The 14,789-nt window shown below is 40.1% G+C and overlaps 1 protein-coding gene across 5 annotated transcripts in view; it reads left to right on the top strand.

Annotated features, from left to right (window-relative positions):
* Positions 1-1,036: 1,036 nt before the first annotated feature.
* LOC129734024 (double-stranded RNA-specific editase Adar) overlaps positions 1,037-14,789 on the top strand; it is a 92,729-nt gene continuing 78,976 nt past the window's right edge. For all 5 annotated transcript variants that reach the window (XM_055695721.1, XM_055695723.1, XM_055695724.1 and 2 more), the window contains exons 1-2: positions 1,037-1,884; positions 10,233-10,744. In XM_055695721.1, coding sequence (XP_055551696.1) covers positions 10,492-10,744 — 253 coding nt within the window. In that variant the 5' untranslated portion in view covers positions 1,037-1,884; positions 10,233-10,491. The remainder of the gene's footprint in view (positions 1,885-10,232; positions 10,745-14,789) is intronic.

Below are 14,789 nucleotides of genomic sequence, written 5' to 3' on the forward strand. Positions count from 1 at the left end.
AATTTTTTTTAAGTTACCTAAAAATGCGTGTTTTAAAACTGTGTTGATTGATGAAAGAAGGATACTTAACATCTGTTCTTGCACAAAACAGGCAACCGATTTTAAAGCGACTAACATGCCTAAACATAGTTGTTTTGGGATGATGGCTGTTAGAAACTTCGCTTGAACTTGGAGAATCAAATATCAAAAGTTCCATATCTTTGTTGGTTTTTAATATCATACTCTCGAACTTATTTTGTACCGAACTTAGCAAATTTTTTGTTGTGTTTTCAACAACTGAGCCTTCAGTAAGCAGTTCGTTAAAAAGCTAATTTGAATAGCATGGAGTGAATCTTATTCTTACTTCTTATCTTGCATTTTCCAGAAATACTGATTGCAGTGATTGTCATACGAGTCGGTTATTAGAGTACTGCTGTTTCGTCAAGAATAAACTAATGATTCGTCCGAGTTGAAAACTGCTCTCCAGCTCTCCACGAGGGGTAATGGCGAATAAATTTGCTAGTAACCTCAAACAACATGGGACCCAATGCAAAAACTGTATAGTCAATAGTCTATAACATTATGAAAATAATAAAACCATTAGTATAAAAAAGTGCATTCATGCTCGAATAGGTGAATACTGACTGTTACCGAAAATATTTTTAATGAATCTTCTGTTTTACATATTAAAGGCTTGAGAAAGCGGTCGACGAATAATTTTTGTTAAAATTTTATATTTTATTTACTAGTAAATTAGGCCTTTATTTTATTAAGTTGATTTGCTTGCTTTTTAATTTCAAACTTTCATCGGCTAGCAATAAAGATAGTGTAATGGAATAGCGGAAGTGACTTTGGAAAACTGCCTAAATAGTTTTGCTAAACATACGACGGTACTCCAGCTATGTATCATCAACTTCAGAATCATAAGCAATCAAGTCACTGCAATGCTGGCCCCTTTCTCGCAACGCACCCGCAGGGCTGTACCCAAACAAGCCACAGTTGATCTGGCTGTCAGTTTTCCTGACGTCCCGTAAACAAAACTGTCAGTCGCCGTTTTTCTTCAGCATCGAAGATCAGCGTTTCAGTTCAGCTGCGCGTGAAAAACGAAAACACGTCGAACGGAATAGTACTGAAGAAATTTCTGCACAAAACTTTTCGAAAGCGCAGTGTGGAAAATAGAAACGCCAAATAACGCGCCGCGCCATCCTACGGACAGGTTTGTATATTAGCGTTCGGTAGGGTTGCAAGGAAAACACTCGTACCCGAAGCGGCACCGAAGGTGGACGGTTTTTTGTTTTACTGCTCGTGTTGTGCGCGGAGTGTTGCGGTTTGCCGTTTTTCTCATTATACAGTCCTTTTGGTTGGATTTTGTTTCGCGTCTCTTCCCTCTCCCAGCCCGGTTCGAGCGACGTCGGTGCGCGGTATAGGCCCCATCCACGAGCGTCCCGGCCAAGAAAAATCCTAAGTGTTCGCGTGTGTGTTCGTCAGTCGATTTATGTGCTGCTGGAGTGATTGTATAAGTGTATTTGTGTCTGTGTGTATGCATAACGCGCAAGTGGCGTGAAAAATAATAGAAACCTTAGGTGACAGATCGTGTAAAATCCTTCCGAACGAAGATTGGAATCCGGAGGCGGATTCCGATCTGACAGTGTTTAGGTGGAAGGTGCAGCGATTGGCTTTCGCAGCCTGGACATTACCGAAAGTGAAGTGTCCTTCGCTGACTGCTGCAGCTGCAGCTAGTAAGAAGTGCTTGTGTGCGGTGCTCTAGTGTGGCCCATCAGTGAACCAGCAATCCACCAGGGCCAGGTGAAGAAAAAGGTGGAACAATTTTGCATCGCAGCAGGACAATCTATCGGCTGGTGTGTGCCTTGGGGAACGGTTTCCTTTTTTTTTTCTTGTGAAAAGGTGAGTGTTTTTTTTGCTCCTCTCTGGGTTTGATAACATGCTACAGTACAGACGGACGGACGGATGGAAGGACGGACACGCCATGCAAACAAAATTGCAAAATTCTAAAGTGGCTGGGCTTCTTTTCCCATTCAGCAGCAAGCGCTGCTATGCAGGGGCCTCAGACGGTTGTCATTTATCGATTCTAATGGGAAAGGGTGATGCACCGACTGCGGCCTCGTTCAACACTTGTAGCTAAAATTGTGTTTTTTAAATGGTTTATTATGAAACCGCCCACTTGCCTGATAATAGGAAACAAAACTCTTTTGACACCAGCTGTAAGCATTCAAACTATCTCGAAATTTCGTCAAAAGCTATTATGCCTGAAGGACGTCTGAAAACTGTGCAACATTCTAAGCTACTGCTCACCATCTTTGAATGTCTGGAAGCTATTGCGAAGAAGCACGCAAGCTTCTTTTCCTGTACATAATAGTGAACTTCTTTAAACGAAATATGTAGACTTAGTTTTAGAATAGCCGTTTTACAATTATTATCATTAGCAATTTAAATTTGGTGCTTTTGACAACTACTCAGTCAAAAGTATACCTAACACAATCTCTATAATTGATGTTCCCCTATTACTTTTAACTGCATAAACCAATAACTAAGATTTATGATAGTGGAAAAGTTTTTAAATTCATGGTCAACTTATGAAAAAGTCTTAAGTTTCCCCTATCTTGTATTTGTATTTGTGAAAATTTAAGGCTTGAAGAAAACAACTAATTTGAAAATTCAATCAAAATCAATTTTGAGTGTGAATTCCAGCTTCTCGGAAAGGAAACCATCATTCGGCATTTCAATTCTGCTCAAGTAAATCCATTTGACTTGATATAGCTGTGAGCAAGTCGTCCACCCTCAGCAGCATCGGCTAGGGTTTCCGGGTGAAAATCCAAAGTTGAACTCTTTTCTTAAGAAAAAAAAAAATATATTCATAAATTAACAAGAATTTCTTCATTGTTTTTGTTGTGGCCTCGGATGAATTTAACAATAGAATGGAAGCCAAAGTTGGTGGTACAGAGTTGGAAAAATAGTTTTATATCTTGGCGAGTGGAATCAAGTTTTACATCTTCGACTAGGCTGCGTTTGTTGGGATTCTCATTTTCCAGGCAGGTTGCAAATTATTTTTAAACTTTGGACCATTTAATTCCTCTTTAAATTACAATTTACAAGTTGATATCTTCGAGAAATCGCTAGCTAGATAAGTTTTTGCAATCTCCCACAAAGCTGAAGGCATGCTTCTCTGAATCTCCAATTCGTTCCAGTTCCCATCTGCGAGCAGAACGTTGCAGGAACGTTGCGGAACAAAATGCTATGCAAAATAAATGTTGGCATCGAAATTATATGAGCTTTAATGGTTCCTTCAGCAACAATAAGCAGTGTGTATGCTTTGGAAATTGGCACACACTTGTGCAAGGTTTGGATGATGTTGAATTATTTGTAAGATACTGTGGCAGTCGCAGAGAGTTCAAATCAAATATTTATTACAAGCAAAAACAATGTCGCCTAAATTTTCGAAAATTTTCTTTAAAAAAGCTTTGTTTATGCAGAATTCCAATTTCCTCTTATGTCCATTCTCTCCCACTCATCAAATTCCGTTTTCGAGGCTTTTGAAGATTCTGGACTTCTGGAGTCGGTAGAACATTACAGATTCTATGAAAATACTTGATTATGTGATTCTATACTAAAATAATCTGGAAACTCAGAAAATACTCCTAATTACCATATTTTATCTATCTGCTATGATTTGATACATAAAATAATTGATATGTATGAAAATATCAAGCGTTTGTTTAATTTGCTTGAAAAAATAGAACAAAAACCATACATATGTGTATCTCAAGAAAATGGGGAGAGTTTAAAGGGATTGTACACTAGAGTCGCTTTTTATGCGGGGGATACGTGCCGCGTAAAAAGAAACCGCATAAATTCCGGAATCCGAGTGAAAAAATTCCGAAATCCGCGTAAAAAAAAATACCGCGTAAATTCCGGAATCCGCGTAAATTCCGTAATCCGCGTAAATTTAGAAATCCGCGTAAAAATAGCCGCGTAAAAAACCGCGTGAAAAGCTACCTTAGTGTATCTCCACTAAAACTAAGAGTAACTATTCCTCTTGAATAATATTTCAAGTTTTCCCAAATCGGCGAAAATATGTTGAATCCAAAAAAATGATATGAATATGGCAAATAAAAACTTCCAAAAGCTACCGAAAGCTTTTAAGAAGCTGACTTTCGCAGCGGCGGACCGATTATCGAACCAGGGCCGAATCCAGAATGCGTCACCATGCCACTCGGTCTTGGGCTGCTATCCACCACTCGTCGCTAACACCTATTACGCGGGCACTCTCGTCGACAGCACACGTACAACGAGTGCGGGGTCTACCCCGAAGACCACGACCTCTATCGAGACTCCTGCCAAATATAGTTTTTGCTGGTCATTCCGCCTGCATTCTAGCTACATGACTTGTCCACCGATATCCGCCGATTTGTAAGCCTAGTACACTTCATGGTTCATGCGTCTGCGACAAACACCATTTTCTAGTTTGCCGTCAAGGATTGAACGCAAGATTCTATGCTCAAAAACACCAAGATCAGCCTCTTTCAGTGTTCATGCTTCATGGCCCTAGAGGGCTACCGGAAGAATCAGTGTTTTATAAAGTGCTAGTTTTGTACGGGTTTGTAGGCAGTGGGATCTCTGCTGGTTACCATCCGCCTCTTTTTCTTACGATTAACCTCATTTGCGTACGTCATAAATGTAGCCTGGTCAATAAATTCGTCGACTACTTAAAATGATTCCTCATAAGCACCAACGTCCGACGGGCTATCACGCTCTCTACCAGCCACCATGTGCTTTGTTTTGATGGAGTTTATGGTAAGCCCTATTCTCGCAGCTTCCCTCTTGAGAGATTCGAAGGCCTCTTTCAGCGCTCCACGGTTGAAACCAATAATATCGATATCGTCCGTGAAATTTAGGAATATATGAGACTTCGTCATGATGGTGCAGCTTCTCAACACGCCAGTCCTGCGTATAGCACCTTCCAATGCAATGTTGAACAATAAGTTTGACAGCCCCTGCTTCAAGTCGTCTGATGTCACGAAAGTGTCCAATAACTTTCCGGTTACCTCGACGCATGATGTGGAACCGTCAAATCGTGCTACCGAATCAGTCTGATTGACTTTGTTGAAAAACGATGTTTGAGCATTTTTTGCCATGATTCATTTCTCTTAACTAAGTCGTACGCTGCCCTGGAGTCTATGAAATTTGAATGACCGAACCCCGTCAGGCGTCCTTTGGCAGCGGCTGAAAAGTATTGCAGTGGGTAAATTGTTGATTGTGTGTGAGTTCCATCCTGATGAAGTGAATCACACGTTCTTGTCGAGCTACATTCAGAGCGATAATTACAGTGATCGGAGAAGATCTACGCCTTACAATTTTTCTTTCCGTCCAGTAGAGTCTGGAATTGCCGATCAAATTCTTGAGAATAATCCTGCCGTTAGTTGTCCAACAGATTACATGTATGTTTAACCGTATCATTGAGACATCATCTCTTTTATCTTGTTGGAAGCACGCCAAGATCATCCCACTAAGTAAAAAACCGCTTTGAATACTCTGTCAAATCACACGCCTATTAGCATCCTATCTGCCCTGTCGAAGGAAAAAATGCTGAAGCAACAGATGTCATGCTTTATTACAGAGAATGACCTGCTATCAGATTAACAGGCTGGTTTTCGTTAAGGGTAAAGCATACAAACATCACCGCTGCAGGCGAATCTGCGCTAAATTCTTGTGTACGTTTTACGGGTTAAACTGTTACGCACAAGTAAGCGAGTTTTAAAAAAACCGTGATTTGATGTTCGCTGGAGAATCTTTTCACTGATCAGAATTTCTTCAACCGACCAGAAAGCAATCCCCATCACTACTGTTTGAGAAGCTATTGGCCCTCCAGGCTAGCGTGCGATATTGTATTGTGGTAGCTAAGATATTTATATTGTGACATGCAGCTAAGTCTTATATTGTGACACGCTAAGGAACCCGCAGGTACCAAATTGAAAAGGTTTATGTTTACGCTACCAGGTAAAGAAATGAATAATATTGGTGTGTCGGCAAGGAGAATTCACGAGATTCATCAAAGGTGAACATTTGTCGTAAGGAGGTGAACATTACCATGCCATTTAATTTCCCCTAAGACTAATATCGATCACCCTCTACTATTGTGTTCCTTCTACAGGTTGATCGAGGCGTGCTTGGAGCGGGACACTATAGTAGAGGGTTATTGATATTATTCTTAGGGAAAATACCTTTTCAGTAGTTCAATTGGCCAAAACACCATGCCGGAGACATTGGAGATTGCGGGTTCGAGTCCCGTCTGGATGAGGAAATTTTTTTCTAAGCCTAAGTCACTTTTTCTGTCCTTGTTCATTTTCGCATCCTCGTGAAATTACATACATTGCCCCTCTTATCTTCCTCGTTGTCTTCGTTTTCAATGCGTTTAAAAACCGGGCGCGGATTTTTCATTCCACGAGATAGTGATCCGAGTCAACATTTGGTCCTCTGAACGATCTTGTGTCTGTAACGTCTGAAAAGTGTCGACCATCGATCAGAACATGGTCGATATGAGAGCAGGTCACCCCGTTCCAGGTGTGCTTTCGAATATTCCGGCTTGCAAAATATATGCTACAGATAGCCATGCCCCTGGATGCAGCGATATTGATAAGCCTAATGTCATAATCGTTGAGTGGAAGCTTTCTCTATCGATTACGGAGCGGAAGAAGTCTTCCTGTCTACCCGTCGGGATGCGGTATATTTTTCCAAATATGTTTCATACTTCCAGTTTGCACACATTGCCTGCCTTAGTAAACTCATCCTGCCAGACTTACACATTTCTAACTCCGATGACGATCTTGATTTTGTATTCTGGGCATCACCGTACGTCTATTCAAGGAGATCATAGAAATCCTCCTTCTCGTCATCAGGTTTATCATTGGTCAACACACATAAACGATCACTGATCGGCCTCCATCTAATCACTCGCTTCATCTTTTTTCCGATTCGCACGAAACCGATTCCTTTTTCTACTTTCACGACGCCACTGTAGTAGATGGTGCACTTAAATAAAGTGTCCGCAATAGGATCTACTGACTTGAATTCACGTTCTCCCGTTCCTGGGAAGCAGCACTACAATGAACACCTGAATGGCACAGAGACAAAGAACCAAGACGGTCCAAGACGGTTCCACGATAAGTGAAGTTAAGGATGCTATCAAGTACCTCGAACACAACAAATCAGCTGGAAAGGACGGCATCGCAGCGGAGCCTATCGGGCTGGGTTAGGATAGGTTGCCTTCCTGTCTGCATCGTTTGCTGTCTCTCACCGCAACACGAAGGTTTGTGTGAAGTTATCAAGCCGGGTTTGTGGATGGGCGATCAATAACGGACTAAATTTTCACTCTGCGACAGATCCTCCAAAAGTGTCGCGAATACCAATTCCCCCCGCGCCATCTATTTAGCGATTTTAAGCCTGCTTACGATATTATCGACTATGTAATGCTATGGAAAGTTATGGACGAATGGCTTCCCTGCGAATCTAACAAGACTGATTAGAGCCGAGAAAGATGGTGTACAATGCTCTGTGTCATCGGGTGCGGTATTAAGCTTGAAACACGCAAGTGGTTCGACAAGGCGATGGCCTTTCCTGCCTCCTGTTCAACATTGCGCTTGAAGGTGTTATGAAACGTGCGGCCTTTAATAAATCTAGTCAGTTAATCGGCTTCACTGATGACGTGGACCTTGACGAGAGAACGTTCCAGGCAGTTCCTGAACAGTACGCTAAGCTGAAAAGTAAAGCACAAAATATTGGATTGAAGTAGAATAGGTCGAAAACCAAGTATCTGGTAGCAGAGAGAACGAAGCGCGATAGGACTCGCATAGGCAGTGCCGTAGGTGGTTGACTTGTGTATCTCGGATCATTGGTAACGACAGACAAGCGGAGAAATCCGCAGACGTTTTGTAGTTGGAAGCCTTGCCTACTACTTATTCCACAAGACGTTGAGGTCAGGAAACTCTGTACCCGTACCAAGTGCACCATGTACAAGACGCTAATGAGACCGGTAGTCCTTCACGGGTCTCGCGACAAGGCTGCCACCTTTGATGGTGAGGCACCGCATTTCATGATTCAGTCGCGCATCAGACGCTGTTGTACGCCGCCCTCAACATTGGGACGCAGCCGCGTACGATCACCCTTCCCAGTAAGCATACGACCAAAGTTTCCACCGGAAGTTTTGAGAGATTAAATTTATAATAATTTTTATAAAAAAAAATCCAGGTACAATTCTATGTTTCTTGCGGTGTATATTTTTTCTAAAACGACACAATATTTATCTACAACTTTGTTGAAAACATGACACAAATCTAATGAACCTTTTTAACTCATTTAAAAAAAAAATTAAAATAAAAAAAGCTTTTCGAAATATTTGATGTTTATATATTTAATCTTGAAAAAGAAGTTGTCGCTAGAATTATTATTCCGGAGAAAAACAGAAGCATTGTTTACAACTTAGCCGAGGACGTCACATCGTTCTAGCTTTAAAAATATTCATAATCTTTGATATGTTTTTTGAGTATGCCTTGCTCAAAAAATAGTCTTGATTCACGAAAAACTGGTAGCACAAAATGGCACAGCTTATAGGAACATATATGTTAAGTTTCACTTAAATAAAAAAAACTAATTGTAATTTAAAATATATGATAAAATTGTCCTATGTTGCATGCAAATGCTCAGATTCCGAAAGAAAAATGTCAAAGAGGTGTCGAAAAGATGCAAAAAATATGTTAAACAGAATTCAAAAAGGGCTTTGAAATGAGTCGAGATGTAATATCCAAAAGATGCTAAAAGGATGTCAAAAAGTTTTCAAGGAGATATTGTATGTATATTAAAACATGTTATAAAAATTCAAATAGAAACATAAAAAACATCCGAAATAATTAAAAATAAAAAGTGTCTTGGAAATGCCAAGCTGACATCCTAAAAATTTCAAATTGGTTTGAAATTGTTCAAAATTTTCACAATGCTCAAAAAATTGAAAGTTTTGAGATATATAATGGCATGAAGATGGCAAAAAGATGTGAAAAAATATAAAAAATGATCAAAATAAAAACCAGATAGCGAACAATTTAGAAAACAATATTGAAATAGAAACTAAATTTTATTTTATCAAATTAAATTTATTTTGTCAAACCAAAAATGATCTCGCAATTTCACAATTACAGCACACCAATTTTTTTTTTACTGAGATTCAGTAAACTTTCACTGAATTTTGCCACGCTGAAATTCCAGTAATCATTTCAGCAATGAAATATTACTGAATGTGTCAGCAATGTGAAATGTCATTCATGGTTGACGGACTTTTACTGAATTTCCAGCGAACGTCCGTTAAATTACTGAAACATCAATTCAGTGGGAATTCTTCGTGTAGATTTTAAAACACGTTGAAAGTCGATGTTTTGCTTATTATTTATTAACCTTTCACCATGTCACTAAGATAAAATTGATCCTCGAGTAATGTGTCGCCTAAGTCCGATCCGTTCATCCGATGTCCTTTTGCCAACTTCCGCCACTGAACTATGAAAAACAAGATTGATTAATTTTTCCACTCACCAAACACTTCCTGCACGTCTCAACGGTCGGCGTTCAAGCCTTTTTACGCCTTTATTACGGGCGAACTAACCTTTTTTACGCGCGGACTAAAAATATTGACAACAAGCACCATTTTTTTTTCATTCTGACAGTACATTGCTGTACATTCAGTAATCGAAGGAAAGATTGCTGAATGTCGGTAAAGCAAAACGAATTGCCGAATTTTCAGTATACATTTAAATTGCTGAAATCTCAGTACATGGTTTTTATTGTTGAATTTCAGTGAAGATTGCTGAATCTGAGCTTGGGAATTTGGTGTGAGCTGATAGGAGTTTTTTTCCTGTATACTAAACATTTGAACCGAGTTTTCACCTTCTCTTTCTCACACAGTAATTTGTCTTGAAGTTATAGCATAGAGAAGCCAATTCAGCATTTTTTGCTTTAGCTCAAAAAGATAATCATTACGTCTTCAATTGATTTCTTCTTACCTTCTGAAATTTAGAGAAAGTGTGTAAACATTACACTGGTCAACACTGGTTCACTTCAAAAGCTCAAACCGGAAAAAAATAAAAGATTATAGCTATTCAACCATTCCTGTGAATTTTGGTGTCCCTAGCCATTGATAATTATCAACCAGTCATTTCAACAATTTCAAACAATTTCTTTACTTTTATTTTCAGGTGTAAATTTTCCAGTACCGTTTGGTGAAAGTCAAATAAAAATCAGCTCGCAGTTAGTGAAAACGCACAGAAAATTTACTCTCGTGTAAAACAATGTCCCACTCAAAACTGTGTTTGTGCGTATCATTGTGTTTAGTGTAACCATTTAATCGTCGTCCATTTTGTGCGCGTGCGTGTGTGCGTGTGTTTGGGCAAATTTTTGTAACTGTGAGTTTCGCGACCAAAGCGCACACAAGCCCACTTGACGATCGACTGCTGTATGCGTCCGAACGCAACCGTATACGACCGCTACCGTTGGAAAAAGATGGACCAACAGCAACCGGCGGACCGGAAGTCGACCACGGACGGCACCACGGTCGGCACCGGTCAGAAGGTTCCTCTCCTCACACCAAGTACACCGACAACAGCAGCAGCAGTGGCTCCAGCAGGAACCCCGCCTTCGGCAACGGCTGCCATGGGTGGTACGCCCGGTTCTTCACCGTCAAGAAGGGGTACCAAGCGAAAGAGTTCAGGTGAGTGTGATTTGGTTTTTTTTTTTGTTTGCTTTTGGATCCTTGAACAAATTGGTTCGAGTGAAACTTACACTCATTAACTAGACGTGTTTTTTGACATTGTCGCACGAGAACTATAGGAAGCAGACACAGTTCTAATGTGGGAGGAAAAACAAAAGCTGCTTTCGGTTATGTGTTTGCGTTTTGTTAATCCCCACGCATTCCATCAGTTTTTTTTTTATTTCAACTAGAAATTCCCCCCTGCGAACATAACATCAAGGCTTGTATAAGCACCATAAAACAGTGACAAACTGCAGTCTAGTATTCAAGAACGACAAAAAGAGAGAGAGAGAGAGAGAGAGAGAGAGAGAGAACGAGTGAGTGTAAGCATGGAAAACATCCGCATTACGCTAATTGCCGTTCTTCTACCAGTTTCCTTCGGCCCGTTAGGACTTGCTTGAAAAGTACCATCCACCATCGGCATGGATGGGTGGGCGAATGCAAAAGCAGCAAAAAATATAGTTCCTAGCTTCGAACCGCGTGGCTGCCATGCCAGTCATCATTATGCGAACGGATCAACTAATGGCGCCGCAACGCGTCATTCTCCTCTTTCGGATGGTCCTATGACCGATATTCTTTTGGTGTAGCCGCAATTGGATGGAGGAGAATGGCATAATTTTTGGTTCATTGCAAATCTAGTGACCGCTGCTGTGGTTGGAGAACAAAACATCACAGCAAACCATGTTTCCGAAGGCTGTTTGAATTTGAACTGGTGGTAATTTACCCGCTGGGTGTTTGTTGATGTGCATAAAATGGGAGCGTTGATTTTCCATTTGTGTCTTATCGATCGAACGGTTCATTTGTTTCGCCAGATGCGTGATTTATAGTCTCATCCGGTAATTGTAGTTTTTTTTCGGTTCGAAATGTTCAGTATGATTTGTTAGGCAGTTGGATGATGATAATATGATGTAAAGCTTTCTATTTATAACTGATGGGTTGTTGAAATATCACAAAAGCATAACGAGAGGCAGGAAAAAGTCCTGCAGTTAAGCAGGAAAAATAAGGAAAAATGTTAAGCACACGAAAAATGCCTAGTTTTATTTATTTTCAGAGTAAACATTTTCATTTTTTCCTTGAAGAGTTGAGAGTATATAAAATCGCAGCAGGCATTTTTTTTTTCATGGTGAGCTTGTTCGAGTGATAGAAAGGCCGTCAAATTGGCTTTCATTGGATTCAAAAATTTGTACCCAAGTGATGACTCTTTTCAAACGTGGCACGAAATTACTTCATCGAGAGACTTCTTTTTTTCAATTGATAATAATATTTTAGTGTTTTTTCTTTATTTTTTTTTGTCCTGCGATGTATATTTTTTCTGAAAGAAGAATATTTTTTCTATTTTTATTATAAAAGTTTTTTCGAACTGAATTTCTATCTTTAACAACGGCTTTTTCCCGTTAACACGCAAGTTCATTAAGCAGACAGTATGTGAAGTAGAGAAAGAAACGAAAAATAAGCGAACTGGAAATATGATACAGATTTTGGAAAAATATATACCGCATCCCGACGGGACTTGAACCCGCAATCTCCCGTCGGGATGCGGTATATTTTTCCAAAATCTGTATTATATTTCCAGTTTGCTTATTTTTCGGTTCTTTCTCTACTTCACATACTGTCTGCTTAATGAACTATAAAAGTTTTTTTTTCTTTTTTTTCTATGATTAAAAATTAGCTTTTTGAGATACATACCTTTTTTTTTGCATAAATGTCGTCCGCTGTGGATTTAAAAATATTTGTAATCATCAATACCAGTTTTGCATTAGACCTTTTTAGAAATTAGTTGTGACTGAGAAATACTGTATAAAGTTCCAGCCAAATTAAAAATGATCGATTAAAATGGTTGCCTTATTTTTCATGAAATTTGTATTGAAAATACAAATTTTTTTTTAATGTTCGAAGTAATAATAATACATGCATAGTTTCATTATTTTCAAAATTATCTATTAATATATTTTCGAAAAGATAAAGATTTAGCTTGAGCTTGAGTTGACGACCGCACATTTTGTAGTTGCTCCTCCGTGATCGATCTGAGCTACTGAAGTTGCACAAGGAATCACGTATTTGGCTACTTGGGATTAGTTTGCCATTTATCAGTGTACAGCAATTCAGTAGCTACCACTTTGTATGGATCGATAACGGCGCCGGCCACGTCCTTACGATCGTTAGAGTAAGGAAGGATGTTGTAAGAAAGGAGATGTAACAGTCGTTGTTGTCGGAGACTGAGTTTACCTCTGCAGCTCCACGACTGCGACGGAAAAGAAGGGTTGTGTCATCGTGGTATGTGACTGAGATGGCCGGCTAAGGGAGCGCTAAGTAGTCCACGTGGAATGTGGACAGCTTCTAAATTACTGGAGCTTGAATCCCGAACGTATGAAGTGCAGCCTCACTTCGGTTTGAATATCCCATGATACGTTTACCACAAAATAAGTCGCCTTATCTCGCTTATCAATACCGCCTTCAAAATACTTTCACAGATCCTGGTACGTCGTCTATCACCTTCAACCAGGAGGTTCGTGGGCCAGTACCAAGCGGACTTCATGGGAGCCCGTGCCAGCACGGACCAGATCTTTTCAATCCGACAGATCTTACAGAAATGTCGTGAGTACAACGTGCCTACACATCACACCTTTATCGACTTCACGGTGGGCTATGATACAGTCTATCGAGAATAGCGACAACGGTTTTCGGACCGCGTAAATTCCGGAATCCGCGTAAAAAAAAGCCGCGTAAAAAACCGCGTAAAATGCGACCTTAGTTTATTTAATAAGACAAAACCAGAAAGGACTAAAGATTTAGTAGAGGGGAATCACGAAATGCAGCAATATGCAAAAGGACGAGCTATGCGAAACAGAATGTTCTAGTTTTGCAACAACGCTTCAGTTCGAATCACGAAGAATAGACTAAAAGACAGAGTAGAGTCACGAAAGGCGGAATCTGAACCAGGCTTGAGTGCTTCATCACTTATTCAATTTTCGGACTTCAACAAAAAATAATACAAAAATTCGAATATGGTACGTTCTTAAAAATTCCATTCTTCGAAGGACACAATTCCAAACCCTAACCCAGTGGCTATTATTCTGTCTGCAAAACGTTCGCTTCATGGAGAGCTGTGCAATTTTTCCTCTACCAGACTCAACACCGAAATCGGTGTCAGCCTGCCAGCTGCACACTGCAATGCACAAAAATGACACTTCGGCTGGGCGGCCGGTTATCGGGGATATAAATTGTATCGGTTAGAAGGCAAACAAAAACAAAAAAAAAAGAGAACAGTAACTCCCAAAGTCCCCAAGCCAGGCAGGCAGCCAGGCTGCACATTGTCAATGGTCCGTTAGATTGGATCACATCACACAAGCACACAACAGAGTTTTCGTTTTTTTTTAAACGAAACAATTTTGTGTAAACAACAGCTTGAGGGCTCGAGGTTAGTGGCATTTCGCCATGCCTCATGCCGAAGCCTCGTGCCGCTCGATAATGACGACTGCGGAATTCGGGTTCTGGAACGTGATTTTTCCCTTAAATTTTTTTCCCCGAATACACACATTCCTGTGATACCGGGGCATGTGACTGTGTGCACGAAAGATCCTGCTCCACCTGGTAGTGAAGGTATCGCTCTAGCAAGGTGCCAGTACAATGAATGTGAACTTTCATTTGAATCTGTTCGGTTCTAGGGATCACGGCAAAACGATGGGATAGTGTTTGGGTCTCTTCTTTTTTTTTTTCAATTTGTGAAACCTGATTGGATGTGACGATAATAATAGTTTTCAATCAATGAACACAATGAGTGGTGTGCGGGAATGTCTTGCTTCGTCCCGAACATGGCAACCGTGCTGTGCGCCATTTTGTTTTGAGGCCAAATATCAAAATTCTAAGAGTTTGTCCACATATTAGCATCCTTTTACCCATCTTGTGAAAAAAACAAATCTTAAATCGGACAAAAACTGAGTTCAAAACGGTGATTCTACGAAACCGGTTTTGGCATAGTTTTAGTATATTTCACAAAGCAAAATAA

The sequence above is a fragment of the Wyeomyia smithii genome, chromosome 1 (genome assembly GCF_029784165.1).
Source record: "Wyeomyia smithii strain HCP4-BCI-WySm-NY-G18 chromosome 1, ASM2978416v1, whole genome shotgun sequence".
NCBI classification, from domain to species: Eukaryota; Metazoa; Arthropoda; class Insecta; order Diptera; family Culicidae; genus Wyeomyia; species Wyeomyia smithii.